This window comes from Lynx rufus, unplaced genomic scaffold, assembly GCF_022079265.1.
Source record: "Lynx rufus isolate CCGP_SWC_20201006 ecotype Redwood Valley unplaced genomic scaffold, mLynRuf1.p SCAF_4, whole genome shotgun sequence".
Lineage (NCBI taxonomy): Eukaryota > Metazoa > Chordata > Mammalia > Carnivora > Felidae > Lynx > Lynx rufus.
The window spans coordinates 118,670,590-118,695,765 of NW_025814856.1; the positions used below are offsets into that span (position 1 = coordinate 118,670,590).

At 47.1% G+C, this 25,176-nt stretch overlaps 2 protein-coding genes across 2 annotated transcripts in view; one reads left to right on the top strand and one right to left on the bottom strand.

Annotated features, from left to right (window-relative positions):
- Positions 1 to 930: 930 nt before the first annotated feature.
- Positions 931 to 1,364, bottom strand: LOC124523442 (spindle and kinetochore-associated protein 2-like). Its single transcript, XM_047095235.1, is given in 2 exon segments — positions 931 to 1,322; positions 1,325 to 1,364. Coding segments are annotated over 2 exon segments (432 nt in total).
- A 17,207-nt stretch (positions 1,365 to 18,571) lies between these two features.
- The window catches only part of NFE2L3 (NFE2 like bZIP transcription factor 3), a 32,080-nt gene continuing 25,475 nt past the window's right edge, over positions 18,572 to 25,176 (top strand). The window contains exon 1 of the mRNA XM_047096995.1: positions 18,572 to 19,398. Coding sequence (XP_046952951.1) covers positions 18,829 to 19,398 — 570 coding nt within the window. The 5' untranslated portion in view covers positions 18,572 to 18,828. The remainder of the gene's footprint in view (positions 19,399 to 25,176) is intronic.

The following is a 25,176-nucleotide window of genomic DNA, read 5'->3' on the forward strand; positions in this document are numbered from 1 at the left end:
GCTGGGGAGGCCAAAGAAGATGACAGTGTGTCCTCTCCTGCTTTATGCTAATGATTCAAATGCATCCAAATGCTAGGCACCCTGCCCACCAGTAACAGCATTTGGTTTTAGATCCACTCAATGTTGGAGTTGGATTTTCTGTCTAATTCTTCCATAAACCATTCTGATTGTACCATGTGCTAGATTAGCCCTTTTAACAAAAGTTGCGGTCCCTGGAGAATTAAAACTTCTGCCCAGGCTTAGGCTTTACTATTGATAAAGCAAGCCATGCATTCCACTAATAAAAAGCAGTTTAAAGCAGATGCATCTAGTTTATTCTATTTTGCAGACCGGTCATAGGTGCTACCTCCCCTATAAACAGTCCACCATCTTTTCAAGTTTTTTTCCCACATGCTTTTTATTTTTATTTATTTATTTATTTTTCACAGAAAAGCCAATTTATTATTACTAATGTTAGCTTTTGTGGAGGATTTTAGGTCACATATTAGCAGTCTCATCAATAATGTGACCATTACCTATAATCAAGACTTTTCAGAAATAAAATTATATACATATATAATGTATAATATAATACAAATATTTTTTCTACCCATTAATTTCCAAAGCATGCCCATTCATATCTGACTGACCAATAGTACATAAATATCCTTTTATGATAGGCCAGGACATCCATTTTCTCCCAATTATACAAAAACAAATGCAAAATAGTGTTACGTGACTTCCTTGCCTGAAATGATAAGACTGTGTGTACATACATACATTTAAATCCCTTTATTCCCATTCCATGTTTTTGGCTGAACTTTATTCGTATAATATCTGCCCTTCTTATGAAAGACATCTCTATCTCTTCTCTTGTGAAAGGCATCACTATCCAGTTACCCAAGCCAAATCTCCTTCTTCTCCATCCCCCCCACCTCTAGTCACTGAGTGCTAACAAGACATCTTCTTAAATCTTTCTGGGATGGATCTCCTCTCCATTAGAATTCCCTTTTGCAAGCCCACTTCTTCATCAGTCAGAACAAAAGATTTTAATTGCTCTGCTGCAGTTTTCTCTCCTTTAGTCAGTGGTGACAGCTCCACATCTGTTTGCTTTCGTAGTTCTTGTATCATGGTCATCGTCTTATTGACAGCACAAATGCGGTTCTTACTCTCTTTCTGTTCTATACCAATTGGTTTAAAGCGGGCATACAAAGTTTGATATCGAGACTTTATTGCTGACAATTCCTTTAAGAAGGTAACTGGATTTCTCCTGCCTGCTGTATCAGGATGACTAGTCTTGATTTCATATTCCAGCCTGTATTGAATGTAATCCAGATCAGAGCTTTCTGGAACATCAGTTCCAGCTTATCGACCTCCGCCTCCATGTTGAATCCCCCACATGCTTTTTAAAGCATTTCCATATTCTGCAATAAGTGTTTCAATCACCTTTTATGGAAACCCACAAGACACTGAACTTAAGGATTTGTATAAACAGCCACAGGCGGTTGTCTTTCGATACCGTACAACGCACGGTCATGAAGAAGGGACCACAAATAAGTCAGCTGATTGCATGTCACTTTAAAACCACTGAATGTAGACTAAAGGCCGCTGAAAGGTTCTAATCAATACTGACTCCAACTTGAACCCCATGAGAAATGCGAGGTATGATGCCGATGTCTTTTCCTAAATCTGGCGATTTCTTTTCTAAGCAGTAATTAAATCAGTGAAAATGATATAGATTTATGTGAGTTGCTCAAATCTTTTTAGCAGCCATCACGAAACCAAAACCCCACCGATACACTTTACACGTCTGCGATTGGCAAATTTTGAAATGTCAGATCCACGCTAATTTATTTTGCAAGCCACTCCAGGAAAGCCAGGTCTCAGCCCAAGCCTCCCCCTGCCGGTAGGAGAACGGTTCCAGAAAGTCCTCCAGAGCTGACGTCAGGGCCCAGTGGGCTCTCTTTGTCCCTTCGCTGGCACCGTGTGGTGTCCCTGTGAAATTTTCTGCTTCTGCTGCCGGCACTGGCATCAGGTCAAACCTGGTTCAACACTTCAGTGTGTGCTGAGTCAGAACAGGTGCAGGGATGAAGTAACGACTTTGTATCCACATTTGAATATTTCAGCTCATGAGCAAGCTGGCTCAGCTGTGCTTCCTCCTTTCATCTGCCACCCGTTTGCTCAGCCCAGGACCGGTTGTCTGCCCAGCATGACCTGAACAGGTTGCTTCATCCTTGTCATCTGATTGAATTACTGACAGCATGTTTGAAGCTGCCTTTTCGTTCGTAAGAGGCAACTTCTTTCTGCTGTGGAATCATTTCTCCCTTCAGAGCAAAGGGCCCTGGGCCCTGCCGAGACATGGCCCTGAGCTTATGACCGGAGACTGTGGTAGAAGGGAGGCAGTCATGTGTTTGGCCATAGGAGTGTCTCTCCACCTTTCTTTCTTCCAGAGTGGAAGGAAGCACAGAGAAGGAAGAAGCTCCGGCCTCCCTTAGGGACCCAGGAAGGGAAATGAGAAGCTGACTCAGATTCACAAAGAACTTAGCAACGAAAAGGGAGGTCTTCAGCATTTCGTGCTTTCCAAGTGGGCAGTTCCACATGCATACCTACTTTTTACGGTTAATAGGGATTACGAATGAGGGGCTGGCTTGCAGACTGACATGGGCTGAGGTTGCTGCCGATGAGGAAAATCAAAGCAGTCTATTAGAGACGTCAAGTTCTCCTAGACGCCAGTGACGTTTGCCTTTAACACACAAACAGCTTCTCTGACCTCACAACAGAGATGTCTGAGCCTAGGGCTGAGATTCACTAGAATGGTCCGGAGGTGGTGCTGAGAGAAGGCAGAGTTACATAATCAGAGGTGAGAGGCGGAAAGAACTAGATGCCCAATATCCAGAACACTCTCACACACAAGCACAGGGCTGAGGATGTGCCCTGGAGAGGATATGGCCAAGGTGAGAGGGACGAGCACTGGCAGAGTTAGAGAGGAAGGCAGTTGCATTGACAGTCTCAAAATAATTTTTTCAACAAAAAACAAAAGTGTATTTCTGCAGCCCAAAGTGGAAAGGACTTTTGTTTCTTCCGAAACAAACAAAAAAAATGGGGGTAGGTAGATGAAGGAGGCAAAGGAGTCTTGGTCTGGTATTAGCCAATTCTATAAGGAGGTTAAATAGATCCCCAAGCCATCATGAGGGTACAGAGCTGGAGCACTGGGGTGGGCAGGCTGGGGAGGGTGGGAGCTGAAGGGCCGGTTTTCTCTCCCGGGGAAGCTGGGACCAGGGAAAAGCCCCTGGCTGCAGAAAGCCAGGCAAGCCAGTTGGCCTGGACGCCTCTGGACTCGTGATGTGTGGACACTCAGCTGCCTATGCCTGGCAATTTCCAGCACTCTCCCCACCCCACCTTCACCAACCTATTATCAAGAGAAAGGAAAGATATGTTTAATGATCCGAGGGAAGGTTTCCTCTAGAATGAGCCAAATTTTCTCTTCTCATGTAGAAAAGAAAAAGAAAAAACAAGCCGATGGGGCGCTTGGGTGGCTCAGTCGGTTAAGCGTCTGACTTTGGCTTAGGACATGATCTTGTGGTTTGCGAGTTGGAGCCCCGCATTGAGCTCTGTGCTGACAGCTCAGAGCCTGGAGCCTGCTTCGGATTCTGCGTGTTCCTCTCTCTCTGCCCCTCCCCCACTCATACTCTGTCTCTCCCTCTCTCAAAAATAAACATTAAAGAAAATGTTTTTAAAATAAAATACGAGAACCAGAAAAAAAAATTTTTCTAAAGAAAGGAAAAACAAGCTGAGTCATCAGAAAAAAGTTATAATCTTATACTTAGTTGAAACCATAGTGATTATTCTAAAGAAAACAGGTGAGAGACACATGAGACCCACTAGAGATGGAAGCCAGGAGGGGCAATCAGGTAACCCAGGTACACGGTTGACGTGAACTTGGCCACTATCCCCCTTAGAACCAAGACCGCAGCAAACCACGATCTGGGCCAATTGCCATGGAAGGGGGTGCTGTAACCCTCCCTATTGCAAACTGCTGGGGTGTCTGGTGAAAGCAGGCATCATCTTCTGCTTGTGACCTCGAAAGTGCAGAGCACATGGTCAGTACCCTGCATGGCTCGTTGACCAGTGAGAATCTTTTAAAAGCAAATGGATGGGTGAGATGTATTAAAGGGGACAGTTCTTCCTAAAGGCCACATGAAGGGAATACTGTCAAACCTCTGACCCTCAGAAAGTCATTCAAGGAACCTTCTAGATCTTCCCTCCATATGTCTTCCATGTTTACCATCATCTAACCAGTCTGACCATGTCAGCGGTGAGACAGCACCCATGGCAGTGTGACCCGGGAAAATACAATAGGGGACCGCCCTGCATGGGGTCTGGGGCCATGTGGAGTGAAGCCATGAGGGGAAGAGAGAGGGACTGGGGTGGCTCTGGAATCCTCGGGCCACATCAGTGCAGCATTGTCCTAAGGTTTATCCTGACGGGAGGCATCCCAAGGCATCCGGCAAACACTCTAGGGCTGAGGTGATAGTGACATCGATATTTTCTTGCTTGATTTTAGCTTTCATTCCCAGGAACATGATCTCAATTTAGAGTTTCCATGGGAAATTCTGCTAGAAATCTTGCCAGTTCTGCCATCCAGGGCTTCCACAAGTATGCCATCAGCTTATGGCCACTGAGGGAGACTGTCAGGCTGCTTCCAGACAGCTAAGGAACACATTTCTCCAAGTAACCTAGACACTAAGACAGTATTCTCTGAAACATGTATTCAGTACGAAGAATCGTACGGGAAAAAAAAATGTTTGTAGTCACATCAACTTGGGAAATACAGAGCTAAACAAAAGTAAACAGGCTTCTTTGCCCCAGAACTTCCGGGGGGGGGGGCCTCGCCATGTGAGCGGGTGCTGGAATCTACAGCAAGGGTCCGTTGTGTGTAGCCTTTCCCACCCTTCTTGGCCATCAATCCCTCCCTCCCCCACCTTCTTCCTCTCAGAGAACCACATGACCTCAGTTGCCCAGAACAGCGTTGCTTTAATACTAACTGAAAATAAAGGATTAGACCACCTCGAAAGCATGCTGTTGGAACCCTAACGGAATAGGCCGTGATCATCAGTGGTGCCTAAATTCCATAAAGGTGAAAGCCCACAGGGAATGTCACCATGTATGGATCAGGCTGATGCCAACCGAACCCACTGATGCACCCTCATATCACAAAAAGAGAGGCACTCCTAGGTGTGTACACCAAAGAAATAACACAGGCGTTCAAGCAAAAATTGGTACACGAATGTTCATTGCATCACTGTTCACAAAAGTCAAAAGGTGAAAACAACCCAAACGTCCATCGACTGACTGATGAATAAATACAATATGGCATATCTGGGCAACGGAACGTGATTCAGCCATGAAGAGAAATGAAGACCTCACATGTGCTGCAATGTGGATGAACCTTGAGAACACCATCCTAAGTGAAAGAAACTGTCCTAAAAGGCCACATATTATACGATTCCATTTATATAAAATACCCCTGGACACAAAAAGCCATTAGTGGCTTCCAGGGCTGGCGGAGGGAGCGATCGGAGAATGGGTCAAGGGTTTTTTTGGGGGGTGATGGAAAAGTTCTGGAATTAGTGATGGTTGTACAACATTGTGCATGTCCTAAATGCCTCTGGATGGCACACTTTAGTATGGCTTAAATGGTACGTTTGATGTTAGATGTATTTTACTACAAAGAGAGAGAGAAGGAGGGAGAGAAAGCAGTAAAGGAAGGTGTACCTTTCTGATGGGGTGCAACAGGCCGTTCACAGCACCTCCTATGAGATAGTCTTGCCAAAAAATCCAACTCGATTATGCCTCTGGGCTACCAGTTTATAGGAAAACAGGAAAGGGAAACATTCAACAACTCAATGCAGGTGCATTCAGCAAAATGGAAAATGAGGGTCACCTAAGGAACAAATCACCAGGTTTCTTCAACAAATAAAGATAAAGAGGGAAAAAAAGTGGGAGGGTGGACAGTCAGAGTTTAAAAGATTTACAAGACCTATCAGCCGAATGCAATGTGTGAACCATATTTGGATTGTGATTAAACAAGTTAAGTTTGTTTGTTTGTTTGTTCGTTTAAGTATTAACGTGACAACCAAGGACATTTGATTACCGACTGGATTTTTTTTTTTTTAACGTTTATTTATTTTTGGGACAGAGAGAGACAGAGCATGAACGGGGGAGGGGCAGAGAGAGAGGGAGACACAGAATTGGAAACAGGCTCCAGGCTCTGAGCCATCAGCCCAGAGCCTGACGCGGGGCTCGAACTCACGGACCGCGAGATCGTGACCTGGCTGAAGTCGGACGCTTAACCGACTGCGCCACCCAGGCGCCCCTGGATTTTTTTTTTTATATTAAGGAAGTATTGTTAAGCTTGTAGCTGTAATAATGACATTATGGTGATGCAAAAGGATTTTATTTTTAGAAATACATACTGAAGCATTCATGGATGAAAAGATATGTGTGGGATTTGTCATAAAGTAATTCAGTACAAGGAAGGGGAAGAAAATGGATGGCAGTTTAGAAGAAACAAGATTAGCCATAAATTGATAACTGCTGGAAGCTGGGTGTTCTAATTTTGTATTAAGTTTGAAAATGTCAGGGGCACCTAGGTGGCTCAGTCGGTTAAGCATCCAACTTCAGCTCAGGTCACGATCTCGCAGTTTGTGAGTTTGAGGCCCGTGTCAGGCTCAGTGCTGACAGCCCAGAGCCTGGAACCTGCTTCGGATTCTGTGTCTCCCTCTCTCTCTGCCCCTCCTCTGCTTGCACTCTGTCTCTCAAAAATGAATATAACATTAAAGAATTTTTTTTAGAAAATGTCCATCCAAGAAGTATTTTGAAAATACATTGCCGAGCAACGAATGAAAAGAAGGACCTAAGTCTTGGACGTGGGGTAATTTTCTTTTGTCTTTTCTTTTTTTTTTTTTTTTTAACATTTATTTATTTTTGAGAGACAGAGCATGAGCAGGGGAGGGGCAGAGAGAGAGGGAGACAGAATCTGAAGTAGGTTCCAGGCTCCAAGCTATCAGCACAGAGCCCGATGCGGGCTCGAACCCACAAACCGCAAGATCATGACCTGAGCCGAAGTCGGACACTTAACCGACTGAGCCACCCAGGTGCCCCCGGGGGTAATTTTCTAATGATCACATCTCTGGTAGATGTGGGATGTTCAGATTAGACCCAGAAATTGAAAGCCTGGGATTTTTATATTTGCTTTCCATCCTTCCTGCCATGTTTGAGAAAGAAGATAACCATTCTTGTAAAGCAGGGTCGTGTCAAGGAGAGCAAAAATAAAAGCATTTTTTGAATGTTTGCGGCATGCATGTATTAATTTCTTTTTTTTTTTTTTTAAGTTTTTTAGGGGCACCTGGGTGGCTCAGTCGGTTAAGAGGCCAAGTCTTTTTTTATTTTTATTTTTGTTTTTCTTAATTATTTTTTATAGAACACAACGGGGGAGGAGAAGAGAGAAGAGGGAGACACAGAATCCGAAGCAGGCTCCAGGTTCTGAGCTGTCAGCATAGAGCCCGACGCTGGGTGCAAACCCAGAGACCGTGAGATCATGACCTGAGCTGAAGTCGGTTGCCCAACCAACTGAGCCACCCAGGTGCCCCTTAAGCAGCCAACTCTTGATTCATGATCTCACTGTTGGTGAGTTCGAGCCCTGCGTTGGGTTCTGTGCTGACAGTGCTCAGCCTGCTTAGGATTCTCTCTCTCTCCCTCTCTCCCCCTCTATGTAAACAAACAAACAAACAAACAAACAAATAGAAATGTATTATTTTGAGAGAGAGAGCATGAGTGGGGCAGGGGCAGAGAGAGAGAGTTCCAAGCAGGCTCAGTGCCGTCAGCACAGAACCCGATGCGGGGCTGGAACTCACCAACAGTGAGATCATGACCTGAGCCGAGATCAAGAGTTGGCAGCCTAACCAACTGAGTCACCCAGGCACCCCTGCATGTATTAATTTCTTATTCACTATCCTCTAATAGCTTCCCATCCCACTAAGATTAAATATAAATTCTTTACCATGGTCCATGATGTCCAGTATGATTTCGCACCGAATACCATTCTCCCTTCCTGTTGCATAGGCCTCCTGCTATTTTTTGAAAACAGTTGGTATTCTCCTGCCTCAGGGCCTTTGCACTCACTATTCTCACCACCTGGAGTACCCTTTCCCCCAGCTAACTGCGTGGTTCTCTCCTTTATCTCCTTCAAGTCAGACTTTCCCTAGGCACTTCCTTAGGGAACACAGGCGTGTGCTCCCGTGCACATACCATCACTTGCCTCTCCTTTATCTCTTTCCCCCTGCTTTATTTATATCTTGTAGCATTTATTACCCTCCCCCCACCCCTGACAAATTACTTGTTGATTGTCTGTCTGCCCCCAGTGGACTGCAAACTCCAATAGACCTGGGCTTTGTTTTATTCACAAAACAATGCCTGACACACAGTAGGTGCTCATTAAATATTTATGGAATTAATTAATTTAGTGCGCACCCAAAACTGTGTAGGTAAACATGCCCATGTATTCAGGAGGGGGGGGATGGCTGTGGCTGAAATGTGTTTTCATACTGGCCCAGTCCCTCCTGGGTTAGCTGGATCTAGTTAAACTGGGCCAAGATGTCTGCAGGGTATGCAAATGCTTTGCAGTGGAAGGAGATTCAGTCCATTCCAGCGTAGAGCAGGGATCTGGAGGAAGTGTTCTAGAATTCTGCTGAGGCTGGGGTGACTCTTCTTTTCTTGAGAAGAGTGAAATTAGATGAAGGCCCAGCTAAGGAGTGGCAGCGTCTGCTGGGGAAAAAAAACTTGGGAGAAATGACACAAGCGGACAGAGTGTTTAGGGGTCACAAGAATGCAATGGACTCAGAGTCTACAGATGGTTCCAGGTGCTTCAGTGAATTTGTTTCCGGGGAGAGCACACCAATTCACAGATGAATAAGCGATTCCGAGTGGTAAATATTGGACAAGCAACCATGTGTGGGAGGAGAATTGGGCCCTGATAGCTGTCGAATGTATTTGGAAGAATTTCACTCCTGCCCGAGATGACCTCTTGAGCTGCTCTTCAGGTTGCTGTCCAGAGGAATCTGGGTTTTTTTTCTAAAGGAATCCAGGTAGCTAATACCCCCCCTTAGCACCCAGGTCGACAACTCACATTTCAGAAGCTGGGCTTTGTGGGTTATGTACGCCTGCACCCTAAAACTGCAAAGAAACTGAGTTTCCATATGTCGGAGAAGAGAGTCGTGAGCCTATCTCCTCGAGAAACAGCCCGGTTGAAGCCACAGAGTGGGGAGAGGGACCCGTGTCTTCTCAGCTGCTCACTTCCTAGAAAGCTGTACGGCAAAATAGCGTGTTAACGATGTGAATATTTAAATCAACAAGGTGGTCCTGCTGAGCACAAGATTCCTATAGGAAACATTTTGGTAGAATAAATAATCCTTAATGTACAGTTTCAAAAATGAAACACATTTCTGTACTTCCAGTTCCTACATGGCAAAGCATCTCTTGACATCAGCCAGTTTCTGATCTGTAAGCCACCTCGCTGAATTTCAGTGTCAGCTACGCCAAATAACATCTCTTGGCTGTGAAAAGATTTTCTGGCAGGCTCTCAGAGACACGGACAGATGGCATTCCGTTGGGGGTACTCCCAGCTCTTTGTTTTAGCAAATATTGACACTTTTGTAGGAAACAGATCCAGATCCTCTTTCTTCCTAACTCATCTTGGCAATCCTGAAGGTTTGGAGAGAGATAGTTCCATAGAATCGGGACAGTGCACTTGCCACAATTACAAAAGGCATATAGCAAGGAGGGTAATGGTCATGGTTGATTGATGCTCGCAAAGGTCACAAACTAGTAAGCAATATTCTGTGATCACAAATCACTTTCAAATAGCAATGAGAGAGGACAGGTGGGGAGAGGGGACCACGTGAAGGAAAAGCCTCTCCAAAAAAATTCCCATTACTGTAGCAAGTGGTTTTAAGATCCCCAAAATATGTATAAAAAAGAGTGTATCGTGGAGTTATAAAAGTGAAAATATAACAACAACCTAAACCTTCATCAGCAGCAAACTGTTTGACTAAATCAAGATACATCCATATTATAGGATATATTGCAGCCTATAAAGATGACAGTATGGACCTGTATTTGTTTAATATGGAAGATGCAATCAATAGAAGTGTTTTTTAAAATTTTTTAATCTTTATTTATTTTTGAGGGAGAGACAGAGTGTGAGCAGGGGAGGAGCAGAGAGAGAGGGAGACACAGAACCCGAAGCAGGCTCCAGGCTCTGAGCTGTCAGCACAGAGCCCGACGTGGGGCTCGAACTCACAGACCACGAGATCATGACCCAAGCCGAAGTCGGACGCTCAACCGACTGAGCCACCCGAGCGCCCCAGAAGTGGTTTTTTAAAAGCAGGTACGAAAACCAAGTTGTTACAAAAACAACTTATCTTGACAAAATTATTATAGAACTCACATGTTATATACGTTATAAAAATTATTTTTATAAAATGTGTGTGTGTGTGTGTGTGTGTGTGTGTGTCAGAGAGAGAGAGAGAGAGAGAGAGAGAGAGAGATTGCCTGAGGCTTTTGCTGGGGGCCTTGCTGCAAGAGTGAGGGAAAGAACAAAACAAGTCAGGGCAGAGGGAGCCTTGCAGGTAAGACATGGGGACAGGGTAAAAAAGGTTCAAATGGCTTCCAAACCAAGCCTCCCGCCCATCTGTCCTTATCGGAACAGGCCTCCCGAGAGCCAACATCAAAACTCTCTGTTTCAGCATCACCCCTTCCATACCTCGGTTATGAGGGTGCCATGAACTCAGTGGTACCCAGAGTATCCTGATCTTTACTCAGGAAAAATTACTTCCTATATAATAACAAGAACAATGCCAAGATGAAGAGAAATAGTAAACTTGACTGCATTAGTTTTCTAGAACTGCCATGGCAAATTACCACACGAAAAGCTTGGTGACTTGAAACAGAAATGTATCTGTCACATGTGGTTCGGAGGTGACATGTGCAAAACCAAGGTCCTGGGAGAGCTGTGCTCCCCCGGAATGTTCTAGGGGAGAATCCTTGTTGCCTCTTCTGGCTTCCAGTGGCTCCTGGCGCTCCATGGCTTATGGTGGCATTGCTCTGATCTCTGCCTCTGTCTTCACACCGCCTTCTTCTCTGTGTGTCTGTGTCCTTTTCTGTGTGTGTCTGTGTCCTTCCTCTGTGTGTCAGTGGATTCAGGGCCCACCCTAATCTGGTATGATCTCACCTCAATCCTCACCTTATTATATCTGCGGAGACCCTATTTCCAATTTAGGTCACGGCCTGAGGTTTGGGGTGGATGTGAATTTTGGGGGGACTATTCGGCCTACTGTAATATCATAGACAACATTTGTTCAGCAAGCAACAACTCTGACTAGAATTTACCTGTTTAAGGAGCACCTGCGTCACACATCGGTTAAGCGTCCAACTTCAGCTTAGGTCATGATCTCGCGGTTTGTGAGTTCGAGCCTCACGTCAGGCTCAGGGCTGACAGCTCAGAGCCTGGAGGCTGCTTGGGATTCTGGGTCTCCCTCTCTTTCTCTGCCCCTCCCCTGCTCGCACTCTGTCTCTCTCAAAAATAAATAAGCATTAAAGAAATTAAGAATTTACCTTTTTACAAAAGGAGGCGGAAGGCAGGTAGGGATCGGCAGGAGGCTCAGAATCGGTTCTCCATGGCCCAGAAAGCCCTGCCTCTGTCGTGTAGTTTGGCAGAGCGCTGCCTTGGAATTAAGATCTGATAGAGATTCTGGAGTACAGGACAACAAAACTAGGAATTAGAGAAAACTAGCAAGGACAAAGAAACAGTTAAGCAGGAATTATTAATGATGTGCATTACCAAAGAGAACATTACAGCTGCTATCAAAAATATAAATATGCTTGAAGGAGATGATCAAGTAAGTGAGAGACTTCAGGTGCTAAACTAACCATCAGTTCAAAGAATAAAATACCCGTCAACTTTACTAAATAATGGTCAGGGTCGTTGGCCTCAAAACTAGTTTCTTAGTGTAAAGGGGCACTAAGTGGGGCCTCTAGAAACTGGACTTACATTGATCCCCACTCAAGGATTCTTAGGTTTTCTACGCTCTGTATGATCAATGACTTTCCCCACAACCCAAGTTATGTGCAGCTTCCCTATCGTCAAATAATGTGACATTGCAGGATAGAGATCAACGTGTTAGCCTTTCCAGATGTCATCACCCAGGTAGATGTACTAACAAAAAAAGGAAGACACATCAGAAAGTCAGGGGGAGACCCGTACATGTTCCCCTTCCAGTTGGAGATTTAACCAAGAGGAGAGTGTGTTTTCTTCTCCAGAGCTATGTGGTGGTGCTTTTTTAGGACCAAAGGCCTCACAGTCAAGTGAGAACACGAGTTTGGTAGCAATCAAACATGGTTCCTCATTCATTGCCAAGACTTTCAGAGACATTGACGGCAAGAAGGGAACTTAGAAAGCTGTCAGGTTCAAGTTCTCTCTGTGCAGGTAAGAGGCCCAAGGTCCAGATATGTAGGGTCCCCCTTCCAAAATGACTTGTTTAGGTGAAACTAGGATTAGACTCAGGAGTCCCAAGCTTTCTTCATGATATGCTTTGAACATTCTCACCAAGCAGCATTTCTTTTTTTTTTTTTTTTTTTTTTTTTTAAATTTTTTTTCAACGTTTATTTATTTTTGGGACAGAGAGAGACAGAGCATGAACGGGGGAGGGGCAGAGAGAGAGGGAGACACAGAATCAGAAACAGGCTCCAGGCTCTGAGCCATCAGCCCAGAGCCTGACGCGGGGCTCGAACTCAACGGACCGCGAGATCGTGACCTGGCTGAAGTCGGACGCTTAACCGACTGCGCCACCCAGGCGCCCCAGCATTTCTTTTTTTAATTTTTTTTTAACACTTAATCATTTTTGAGAGAGAGACAGAGAGAGACAGAGCATGTGCAGGGGAGGGGCAGAGAGAGAGGGAGACACAGAATCCAAAGCAGGCTCCAGGCTCTGAGCTGTCAGCACACAGCCCAACGCGGGGCTCGAACCCACCAACCGCAAGATCATGACCTGAGTTGAAGTCAGACACTTAACTGACTGAGCCACCCAGGCACTCCAGCATTTCTTAAACACCTAGAGTATAAATGGGTAAAGTGTTGACCTACTTTGAATATGCCACTCTAGGTTTGCATTAGTATATTAAGTCACTGTGAGTGCTAAAATAATATCCTCAGTCGAAAAGAGTAGGTGCTGAATGAGTGGTTTCTAAATGAATGGAATGCAGAATAAGACCAAAGGACAGTGGCTCCCCAGATGTGCCAAAGACAGATATTCAGGCTCTCCTCTTGTCTTGGAAACACTACGAGTCCCCACCTTCCAGCTTCCTTTGCTGCTAAGTGTGGCCATGTGGCCGAGTTCTGGCCAATGGAATGTGAGTAGAAGTCATGGGTGCCACTTTCAGGCCCAGCCCATCAAACCCTCCTCCCATGCTTGGTCTTCACTCTCTTTCTTCATCACCAGCCAATGGAGAAGATGCTGAGGACGGGGAAGAAGACAGAGCCACAATAAGGAAACGGCCTGTGTCCTCAAATGACCCAAAAAAGTGCAGACTCTCCTTATCCCAAACACTTTTTTGAACAGTGAAATAAGAAGTCAACTTTCACTGGGTTAAGCCACTGAGATTTGGGGGTCATTTACTGTAGTGGTTAGCCACTCTGATTCTGTTTGTGTGGGTGGTTAATCAGAACGAGCCCCACAATATTTTAGGTGGTAGGCGCTTCAGTTGTGATGGACAGGACCAAGGTTGGCAATGCTAATTTCTTTTGTTCCCAAACGTGGATGGTGCAAACTCGTAGATTTCTCATTCCCTGCTGATCAGCCTCACTCTGTCTCCCATGCCTCTCTTCATAATTCCCTTTCTGTTGTCTGTGTGTCTTAAACACACACACATACACACACACACACAACGATCAAACTCTGGAACTTTAACCTGAATATAAGAATTCTTATTCATACTACAGAGACCAGGTGGGAGGAAGCAAAACCCTTTAGATTGTGAGTTCCTTGGCATTGGCCTAGCCTTAAACAAACCTATTTCTCACATAAGGAGTCTGAGGCTCCCCAATCGGTGGTGTGTGTTTCATCCTAACAAGACTGTAAGGTAGAAATCAAAACTATACCCTAAATACAGGATTGGTTATTTTTGTGTAATAGATCAAAAAGGAAGAGCACGATACAATTAGGTATCAATTGATTCATCATCACCAAGACTGGTACCAGATAGCAAATGAGGCCATTCTTAAATCTATTTTGCAGAAGCCTTTGGTAAAATGTCTTAACAACTGCAGAGCCATTTAAATTCTAGTGACTAATATCTGTTTGGAAACTAGCGATGCTTAATTCTTCCTCCTAGGTAAAATGACTTCTGCCTGAATTCATGTCGTGGACTTTTAATGGGCTATTTTGCTCAATCCCGGAATTTCTACTACAAATTGAAATTTTTCTGTGGCTAATATTAGCGAAACTTTCAAAAGAAGGATTGCAAAGTTCTAACGTGTTTTCTTTTTTGCTGATTTTGGATAGATACTTACAAGGAGTTGCCACAGAAGAAAGCACGGGAGCTCAATTCACAGCAGCTCTTGATGGCTATGTTTTCATAGTAACTATCCTTCATGCCAAGTTACAATCTTACATTTATGATTGGGGTAAACGAGATTATTGTATCTAAGGACCAGGATGTGCTGCTGCAATGCTACTTGGTAGTTATAAATTATTCATTGACTATATCACTAACCACACAGAACAATTACAGTTGCATTTTCAGTGTTTCTTTCCACTTGTCTGATGTCCTCTTCTGACACAGGGTATGTTAGTTATCTAGGCTGTGTAACAAATTACCCCAAGATTTAGTGGTTGGAAAGAACATTTGTTATCTTAGAGTTTTTTTCTGGGTCACAATGTGCCACTTAGATACATCCTCTGGCTTGAGGGTCTTCTGCAAGGTGTAATCGAGAAGCTAGAGTGGGCTACAGTCATCTCAGACCTCAACTGGGATAAAATGTACTTCAAAGCTCACTCAAGAGACCGTTGGCAGGCCTCAGGGTCTCACTGGCTATTGGCTGAAGACATGAGTGCCTTGCCACATGAGCTTGTTCATAGGGTATTCGCAACACAGAGGCCCTCTCCAAGAAGGCGAGAGTAAGAGATGGAGAGAGGAGGTGAGTGCTATGGTCTGAATTCTTGTGTGCCCCCAAAATTCATGTATTGAAACCTATCCCCCCAAGATGATGTTATTAGGAGGCATGACCTTTGGGAGGTGGGTAGGTCATGAGGATGGAACTATCGTGAATGAGATTAGCGCCTTTATAAAAGCCGCTGAGAAAGCTCCCTTGCCCCTTCCACCAGGTAAGGATACAACCGGATGTCGGCATTCTGCAGCCCGGAAGAGGGTTCCCACCAAAACCCACCCACAGTGGCACATTGAATCTTGGATTCCCAGGCTCCAGAACGATAGACTTATGAGCCACCCAGTCCTATGTTATTTTTTTATAGCAGCCAGAACAAATTCAGCAAGCAAAAAAGAAGCCACTGAGTCTTTTTGTAACTTAACCTCGAGGATGACATCCCATCACTTTTGCCATAGTCTATATGTTAGAAGTAAATCACTAGGCTCCGCCCACACACAGGGCAAGGGGAGCCCAGGAAGTCATCTTAGAACCCGCCTACCTCACAGGAATGCCATTTAAAGCCGTGCTTTGCAAAGTAATCCTGATGAAGGAGCCCTTTTCTTCCCCCCCCACCATCTGTTGAACGTCGATACTTTTTTAAAATAAATATTCATTTCTAAAAAAATAACAAAGGCGTAAAAAAGCAAACCCACTGGATGTCGCATAATGTCAAACTGCTATAAAAACTTCTAAACGCTTTTGATTCTATTACTTACCTCATGAGGACCAGAAACAAATAGTTTGTGGATTGGCACCAGTCTCTGACCATCCTTTGAGTAGCAACAATTTAAGGATTTTAATAAATGCAGGTTACTTTTCAAGGCTGTTACAAGACAATCGTTTGTACTTTTCACTTGGCTACTTCTGGATGGTGGGATTCCAGAAATTTTAAAAAACCTGAGTAGAAGTCATTCCTTCTGTTTGCACTCCACTCTCTCTGCAAACCTAAAACTGGGGTCTTTTGTTTTGATTAAAGTCAAGAGTGTGTGGGACTGATCCTGAGTCTCCTGTTTAAGATTTTACTGCAAGGTCCTTTATAGGCCCTCCTCGTCACTAATCTGTGAGCTAGAATTAAGGCACTTTGGAATGAAGCAGTCTGACAAATAATATGATTATCCACGTGCTTATTTATTTATTCTTTCTTTCTTTATATTTAAAGATTTTTTTTTTATTAAATAATCTCTACACCCAACGTGGGCCTCAAACTCACAACCCCAAGATCAAGAGTTGCACGCTCCACCGACTGAGCCAGCCAGGTGCCCCTCCATGCACATTTTTGAAGATGAGGGACCAACCCCTTTCCCAACTAATGTTAGGAAGTTTGAGGGCCCTTCCTGATGCTAGTCTGTTACTCAGATCCCTGAAAACGCTTCTCAAGTGTAAATTCCTCAACTCAACTGAAAACAATCTTTCTGGAGCACCAACTCTGTGCAAGGTTCTGGAAGATAAGACCTTGAAGAGAGCCCCATCCCTGTTCTCACCTGGTTTACAGCACTTCCTTAATGGTCACGTACATCTCAATATTTTCCCACGTGAGTACATCCTTTCTCTTGTTTCTAAGTGTGTCACATATCTATATCTAATCTCCCTAATAAAATCATAAACTCACCAAGCAAAAGTATCCATTTCATGTCCTTCAGTCTTCGGCAACAGCATCAGGCAATTTAGTAGGTCCTTGTAAAAACCGGAATTCGGTGGACATTCACTGAGCCCAGAGCCTGAATCCCCAGCCCAGGCACTAAGTGCTGTGAACAAGGCTTCTGTCCCAAACCTCACTAGGCTGGCGGTCATCCCTCTTCTTGCCTCTTTGTCACCCCTTAACCCATCCTTCAAGGCTTAAAGCAGAAGCAACTTTAAGAAGTCTGCTTCTGCCCCCCTGATTCTCAGTGGGGAAAATGAAATCTAGTGTGAACTTTTCACACCGGGCCCAGAAGAGAGAACTATGTCGAGAAAGGGGCTTTTAAAAACAAGTCTTTCTTGCTCAGCTCCTCACACAATTGCCAAACCTCAGTTGGTCATCCCCTTCTATTCTCTCCCTGCTCCAAGGAAGGGAGTGAGGGTTAGTAAAAGCTACTTTTGCAAGGCCCCGTACTGAGTACCATGTGAGCACAGAAGTGAGCCAAACAGGTTTTTTTTGTTTTTGTTTTTTTGTTTTTTTTTATCCTCAATAATTTACAATGGGCAAATGAGACATGTCCTCCACTATAATACAAAGTGGAATGGGCCAAGTGTTGCACTGTGGGAGAATATGGGGGGGGGGGAGAGATTAATTCCAAATGGTGAAAATTCAGAGGATGTATTTTTGGGGTAAGCCTCGGAGGACGGGTGACATAAATAATGAGTAACACAGAACACTTTCTATGCCAAGTGCTGTGGTTAGTGGTCTGCATGCATCTCATTTAGGGTTCACAACTCTCCTGGGGAAGTGCTATTATTAAAACCACTTTACAGGGAGGAAACTGAGCCACAGACAGAGGGAGAAATTTGTCCAAGCCAGGCTAGTAAGCGGTGGAGGGGAGGATTTGAACTCATACAGGGTAATTCTAGGGCTGGTGCTCTTAACCCTCTCTTAAGGAACAAAGGGGACCACGTGGCAAGGTCTAGCAGTGTGCAGGGCTTGCTCAGGAAACAGTGAGCTGTGAGGCTGGAGCACAGGGCCTGGAGGGGTGAGGTGGGGGGTGGGGAAGAACAAGGGTTTGGATGGGATGCTGCTTGATCTCAATGGCAGCTGTGGAATCTATATGTCAAACTCCGGGCTTTACAAAGAGTATTTCATCTGACTTCACCACATCCCTACTGGACAGGTACTATTATCCCCATTTTACAGGTAAGAGAACTGAGGTACAGACAAGTTAAGCAACTTAGTCAAGGTCACACGACTGGCTGATGGTGGGGCCAGGATACGAAGTCAAAGGTCATACTCTCAAACCCACTGCGCCAGCCCAGTGTTCTCATGTGGGCGGAAGCCCTTTGCATGCTGCCCAGGGTGTCTGCTTTCCCCTAGTTTACATATCCTGTCCCTTCGCACCCACCTCTACCCCTGACCCCCACCCCCACCCCGCGCCTTCAGATACAGCAGCCAGGCCCCCGGGCACTGGGCTGGGGCCACCTGGTGCCCAGAACAACCTCTGCTCCCAGAAAGCTTTGCGTTCCCCCCGAATAAAGAACCTTTGAGCTGGGGAGCCCCGCCCCATGCGGGCCCCTCCCACGGGCGCGAGCCTGGGGGCGGTCGTGGGCGTGTCCCCGGCGGCAGCGCCCGCGGCCCGGGGCGGAGCCTAGCTGGAGGGGCGGGGCTTGCTTTCAGCGCAGGGCTGCGGGGAAGGCGGGCGGGTTGGGTCTCCGGGCAGGTGGCTCCTCTTCCGCCTCTCCTGAGCCCCTGGCACAGCGCCGGCTGCGGAGGGAGCGTCTTTGTGCCCGGTCCCGGAGCCCGCGACGGCCCCTGCGCGCCTGGGTCCATTGTTTCGCTTCTCGGTCTCTTCCGGGCAGGTGCCCGCAGAGCGCCGGGCCCGCACGTGCCAAAGCGGCGGCCGCAGCAGCGCAGGGACCCGCGGGCGCCAGCAGGGGCGTCCCGGGGCGCGCGGCGGGAGATGAAGTACCTGAAGCCGTGGTGGTCGGACGGCGGCGGCCTCCTGCACCTCACCATCCTGCTGAGCTTGGCGGAGCTCCACCTGGACCTTGACCTGGACCTCTACCTGCTGCTCCCGCCGCCCACCCGGCTCTGGGATGAGCTGCTGCTAGCCAGCGGTCCGACGAGCTCCGCCTATGCACTCAGCCCCTTCCCGGCCTCGGGAGTGTGGGGGCGCGCGGACCAGTTGCACCCCAAAGGCCGCGAGCTGGACCCCGCGGCGGAGTCCGCAGGCCGGCTGCTCCGGGAGGTGCGCGCGCTGGGGGTCCCCTTCATCCCCCGCACCCGAGTGGATGCGTGGCTGGTGCACAGCGTGGCGGCCGGGGACGCCGACGGAGCCCACGGACTGCTCGGCGCCGCCGCCGCCGCCTCCGCCGGGGGAGTCGGCGCCAGCGTGGACGACAGTAGCCAGGCTGCGCCGGGGGATGGCGGGGACCCCCGAGAGGCTGCGAGTAGCCCCTTGGACGCTGGGGAAGAGGAGAAGGCATCCGCAGAACCGACGGCTCAAGTGCTGGACGCCGCAGCGAGCCAGGTAACCGGAGAGCTGGGACTCGAGCACGGTGCTGGGGGAGCTGGCCAGGAGCCCTGGAGTGTTGTGACGGACCCGGGAGGGAGCACACCCGCTCTTCTTCCACCCTCAGTCCCTGGGTGGTTGCAGTTTCGGGATCACTCTCGCCTCCCTTTTTTGTGAATCCAAACAAAAGCTGTTAGTGCTGTCGCTGTGGCTTTTGGGTGTTTGAGAAAGAAGTGGGTGAAATCATCCGTTTGTCCGTAGGGGATACCTTTTTCCTGTGTTTGATGGCTGTCAAGGCTAGTTCGGGGCAGTGGAGGGGAGAAGGGTAACTGGTGATTTTCTCGCCTACGGTTTTCGTTCAGTACGTCGTGTACACGGAGATGTGTTTTTCCGGAACCTGTGTCCGAACCGGGGAATCCAAAAGTGGCCTTGGCCACCAGGAGGACACGTTTCTCTTTAAGAGCTCACTCTCCCGCCTAACGTGATGGCCCCTTCCCGGATTTTAACCCAGTTGCAGTTCGTTTTGGTGCTTGCCTGGATTAAAGTGCCATGGTCAGTGTTCAGTCTGAGGCCAGTTGGTGGACGGTCTGCTGACCTAACCATCCCCAGCTCCTAAAAACCCTCCTCCCTCCTGGAACCTGTGTAACTTCTAATTAGCATAAAGAAAGCATGTGCCCTGGCGGTCACCTAGTGACTTAAGTGCCCTTTGGCTTATGGGTTCAAATCCCTTGGGTTAACTTCCTTTTGAAACAGAGCTCGCTGAGATAGACTGATGGAAGTATCTATGTGGTGCTCCCACTAGCTGCTGGAGTCTAAGGACACTTAGTTCCAATTTTCACAAAACCATCTTGCCCAAAGTTCCTTCATAGTGACCTTTTTAATTGTCTCTTGGCCCAAATCTGAGTGTTAACGTTTGGTATCGATCAACAGGTGTTCCTTGGACATTGTTTTTGTGGAGCGCAATCTCATGCACAATGGGAACTGGGGTAGACGGGTTTGTTTGCTGCTCTTCAGAATTGCCCCGTTTGTGTAGGCAGTTGCCAGACGAGCTTCTCCACCCTCTCCTGGAGGGGTCATTGTGCCGAAGTGCTTGTGATTCACTGTTATGCAGATCCGATCCCTTCCTCTTCCTGAGGCCGGAACTAATGGGATGGGGGTTAGTGCGAGTCTGGGTGGGCTCCTGTGGAAAACAAAAAGTGGAAGGCTCTTCCCACTCACTCATCTAGTCTCGGCCTTCACCTGAATCCTCTGCCTCCTAAGGGGTGGTGCCTGGGGCACTGCAACCTTTCCCGATTCTGCAGCAGGGGAGTGGGGGTGGGGAGAGAAACCCAATGCTCCATGCTGTAGCAGATGGCACCCCCCCCCCACCCCGCTTCATGTCACCCGCCTTGCAAAGCAAACCCGGACCTGGGGAGAGGTGAAGCTGTTCCCTCCCCTTCCCAGCATTACCTTATTTAGTCTCTGCAAACCCGCATTCGGGGAAGCTCTGGGGGCCAAGGCTTGGCCGCACCTCCATGGAGGCCTTGAGCCCAGCTTTCCTAGCGGGGAGAATGAAGTTCCTACGGGGCCGTTCTCCTGGTGTTGCCTTCCTCAGCTAGCACGTGTGGACCTGCTGGACCGTGGCAGCTGCTGGGGTGCCCCGGTGATATGCATCCTGGTGATGATCAGGTGCTGAACACCCTACATTTTCACAGCCAATTCACCTGGATTCGCAAAAACAAAGAAAACATAAGGAAGTTTGGTTGTAAGTTTGTATGTGTTTGGCAATACTTTTTTTTTTTTTTTAAAGCAACCTTGTGAGGTAGGCAGACCGGGCATCCTTCCAAACGATTTGTACTAAAAGAAAATAGAGGACCAGCGATGTTAGGGGACCTGGGTAAAGCCACGCAGTTAATTGGTGCCAGAGGTGCAACTAGAACCTGAGCTTTCGGATCGTAGGCTAACGCTTTATTTTTTTTAAACATTTTTTTTTTTTAACGTTTATTTATTTTGGGGACAGAGAGAGACAGAGCTTGAACGGGGGAGGGTCAGAGAGAGAGGGAGACACAGAATCTGAAACAGGCTCCGGGCTCTGAGCTGTCAGCACAGAGCCCGATGCGGGGCTCGAACTCATGGACCGCAATTTCATGACCTCAGCCGAAGTCAGACGCTTAACCGACTGAGCCACCCAGGCACCCCCCAGGCTAGCACTTTAATTAAGCACTTGTGTCTGTACCCAGGTTCTCTGAACCAGCCTGCAGCTGGGATGGGGGTGATGCCTCCCACTCCTGTCCTCAGCACCACCACTCTCCAGTGCTGGATTGACTTTTTTTTTTTTTTCCAATGTTTATTTATTTATTTTGAGAGCGCAAGCCCGGGAGGGCAGAAAGAGAGAGGGAGAGAGAGAATCCCAAGCAGGCTCCTCACTGTCTGCGCAGAGCCCAGTGCAGGGCTCCATCCCATGCACCTCGAGATCGTGACCTGAACTGCAATCAAGAGTCAATGCTTAACCAGCTGAGCCGGCAGCCCCGGGTTGGCTTTTATTTTTTTATTTTTTTTTAAATTTTTTTTTTTTCCACGTTTATTTATTTTTGGGACAGAGAGAGACAGAGCATGAACGGGGGAGGGGCAGAGAGAGAGGGAGACACAGAATCGGAAACAGGCTCCAGGCTCTGAGCCATCAGCCCAGAGCCTGACGCGGGGCTCGAACTCACGGACCGCGAGATCGTGACCTGGCTGAACTCGGACGCTTAACCGACTGCGCCACCCAGGCGCCCCCCCGGGTTGGCTTTTAAAAGCAGATTGTACCATCCATAATACTGAGGTTACAATTTGAAACCATGACTCTGCGGAAAATGGGCTGGGAAAACAGCGCGGGTTTTTGCAATCCGCAAACCTGGGTTTAGGGATATCACTTACTAATGTGCCCTCATACAGGTTCCTTTAATCATTCCAAGCCTCAGTGTTTCACCTCTCAAGTGGGAGAGTAACACTGACTTCAAGGTTTGTGCGAATTAAATGGGAACAGCATGTGTGAAGCGCCAGCCCCGTGCTTGGAATATAATTGCTGTTCTCTTCTTTCTGCCTCGGTTCTCAACCCACGCTACTTAACCAGTCCCCACTCACTTTGTTTCCTTTTGTCCTGTTTATAAGTCTGAGCTGGTTGTTTGCTTGTTAGGGGGTTGGGTGTGGTGTGTTGCAGCCAGACTGCCTGGTTTTGAATCCCAGCCCTCTACCACTTACAGCTCTGTGACCTTGGGCCAGTTTCCTTGCCTGTCTGTGCTTCATTTTCCTCACCTGCGCGATGGGAATAGTAAAGGTCCCCACCACACAGGATTGTGAGAATCAGTTCATTCCGTGTAGTTGGCTTAGAAGTGTGGGGGTGCCTGGTTGGCTCAGTTGGTTGAGCGTCCAACTTTGGCTCGGGTCATGATTTCTGGTCCATGAGATCGAGCCCCACATTGGGCTCACTGCTGTCAGTGTGGAACCCGCTTTAGATCCTCTGTCCTCTCTCTGCCCCTCCCCTGCTCTTGCAAGGTGGCTACTGTTAACTTCGACAAGAGAGAGTGTTTTGTCCTACAGGAACAGCATAGGTTTGTTTTGTTTGTTTTTATTATTTTTTAAAGTTTATTTATTTATTTTTTTTTTTAAATTTTTTTTTTACGTTTATTTTTGAGACAGAGAGAGACAGAGCATGAACGGGGGAGGGGCAGAGAGAGAGGGAGACACAGAATCGGAAACAGGCTCCAGGCTCCGAGCCATCAGCCCAGAGCCCGACGCGGGGCTCGGACTCACGGACCGCGAGATCGTGACCTGAGCTGAAGTCGGACGCTCAACCGACTGAGCCACCCAGGCGCCCCTAAAGTTTATTTATTTTTGAGAGAGACAGGGAAAAAGAGAGAATACCAAGCAGGCTTCCCTCGGTCAGTGCATAGAGCCCGATGTGGGGCTTGAACTCACGAACCGTTAGATCATGACTTGAGCCAAAATCAAGAGTTGGATGCTTAACCAACTGAGCTACCCAGGTGCCCAGTTTTGTTTGTCTTTAAATAGATAATTTCAGTGGCTTATTTGAGCTGTAGGAGATTCTGGTCTTAACGGTATAATTTTCCATAATTTTTGTACATATGCAAAACTGTTTCGGAGTAGGGGATTTTCCAAGTATCAGAAGAAATACTGCTTTGGTTTCACTTCTTAGCGGGGCCAATCATCATCTGAAAACAGAACCCGGAATTCCCCAGGGTAGACCTGCTTCCCTTCATAACCACAGCCATTCACTCATGACCGATGATGCACGTGTTTTCAAAGTAACGCACAGGTTAAACAAAGAATTGAACAGTTTTTGCAGAATTGAATGTGTGAGCATATGTTGGCCTATAACCAGCCATCAGCATTTCAGAGAGCTGTCTCCCCTTTGAAGCTGAGAGGCTTGTGGTCATCTCGATAATGGTTTCAAGCCCCCAGGAGAGGGACCCTGTGCTGCGTGAGGGGTCCAGCAGGACCTCGTGGGTTAGACTGGGTTTCTTTGGGTCACAGGAAGAATCTAAGCGTAAAGGAAGAGAAAGAAGCTCCTTAATTGTTAAAGTAAAATTGGTTTTTCATTTCAAAAGCAAAGTTAATCAGTCACTGGTGCCTGGGCAGTTGGAGATAGATGAGATCTCAAACACTTGCTTGTTTTTAACTCACGCCTATGATACAAAAGTAGTCTTACACCTTCATACATCGCTGTGTAACCAAGTTTCAGAGGAGGCTCTTTGCTTAAGGACGCAGTGAACATTCACCTATGGCCTTACACAGGAGAAGATGGCATAGGGTCACTGTATCAGTGTCCCAGGGCGGCTCTAACAAAGTGCCACCAACTGGGTGGCCTACACAGCGGAAATTTGTCTCCCAGTTCTGGAGGTGAAAAGTCGGAGGTCAAGGCCTGGTTCATTATGAGGCTGAGAGGGAGAGTCTGTTCCAGGCCTCTCTGCTAACTTCTGGTGGTTTGCTGACCATCTTTGGTGACTCTTGGTTTCTACGGTGTCGCCCCAATCTCTGCCTTCATCTTCACGAGACACTCTCCCTGTGTGCACACCTGTAGCCAAACTTCCCCTTTTGTAAGGACACTGGTCGTACAGGATCGGGGCCCACCCGACTCAACTGATTGCATCTGCATTGACCCCATTTCCAAACAAAGGCACACTCTTAGATACTGAGGGTTATGACTTCAACATGGGAATTTTGAGGGACACGATTCAATCCGTTATGCAGTCACCATCTCCCTTTTCCTGGCAACTCTTGGGGCGTTCACCTTGTTGAGCAAGTAGGCTGCAGCAGTTTCTGGAAGCAGCTGGTCTATGTGTACGATCATTTGCTGCAGGACTTGGTGTAAGCCCATGAGCAAACCTGGGGTGTTTTTTGCTGGCTTCATGTACAACCAACCCCAAGGAACCTTACTTCAGACTTCTTCCAGTCAGTTTTTCACCTCAATATGCGGTTTATAGAAATATCACCCTCTGCAGTGTCCCTTGTATCGTTTCCCTGCTGCTCAGCTCAGAAATCAGAGCGCAGGGCCCGGGCTGGGACTCCCGAGGCAGGCTGGGCCAGTGGTCAAGTTTACTTGACGCTGGAGTCAAACCCGAGGCAGGGGTAGCTGTAGATCTCGGCTCACTGCTGACAGGTTGTGTGATCTGGGGCACACTTTTTAACCTTTCTGTGCCTTGGTTCCCTTATCCGCAAAGTGGGATGGTAAGAGTACTTTAGGGAGTTGTGAGGGTTAAATGAGATCATACAAATTAGGGTTGGTACACAGTAAGCCCTGCTACTGCTGTTAAT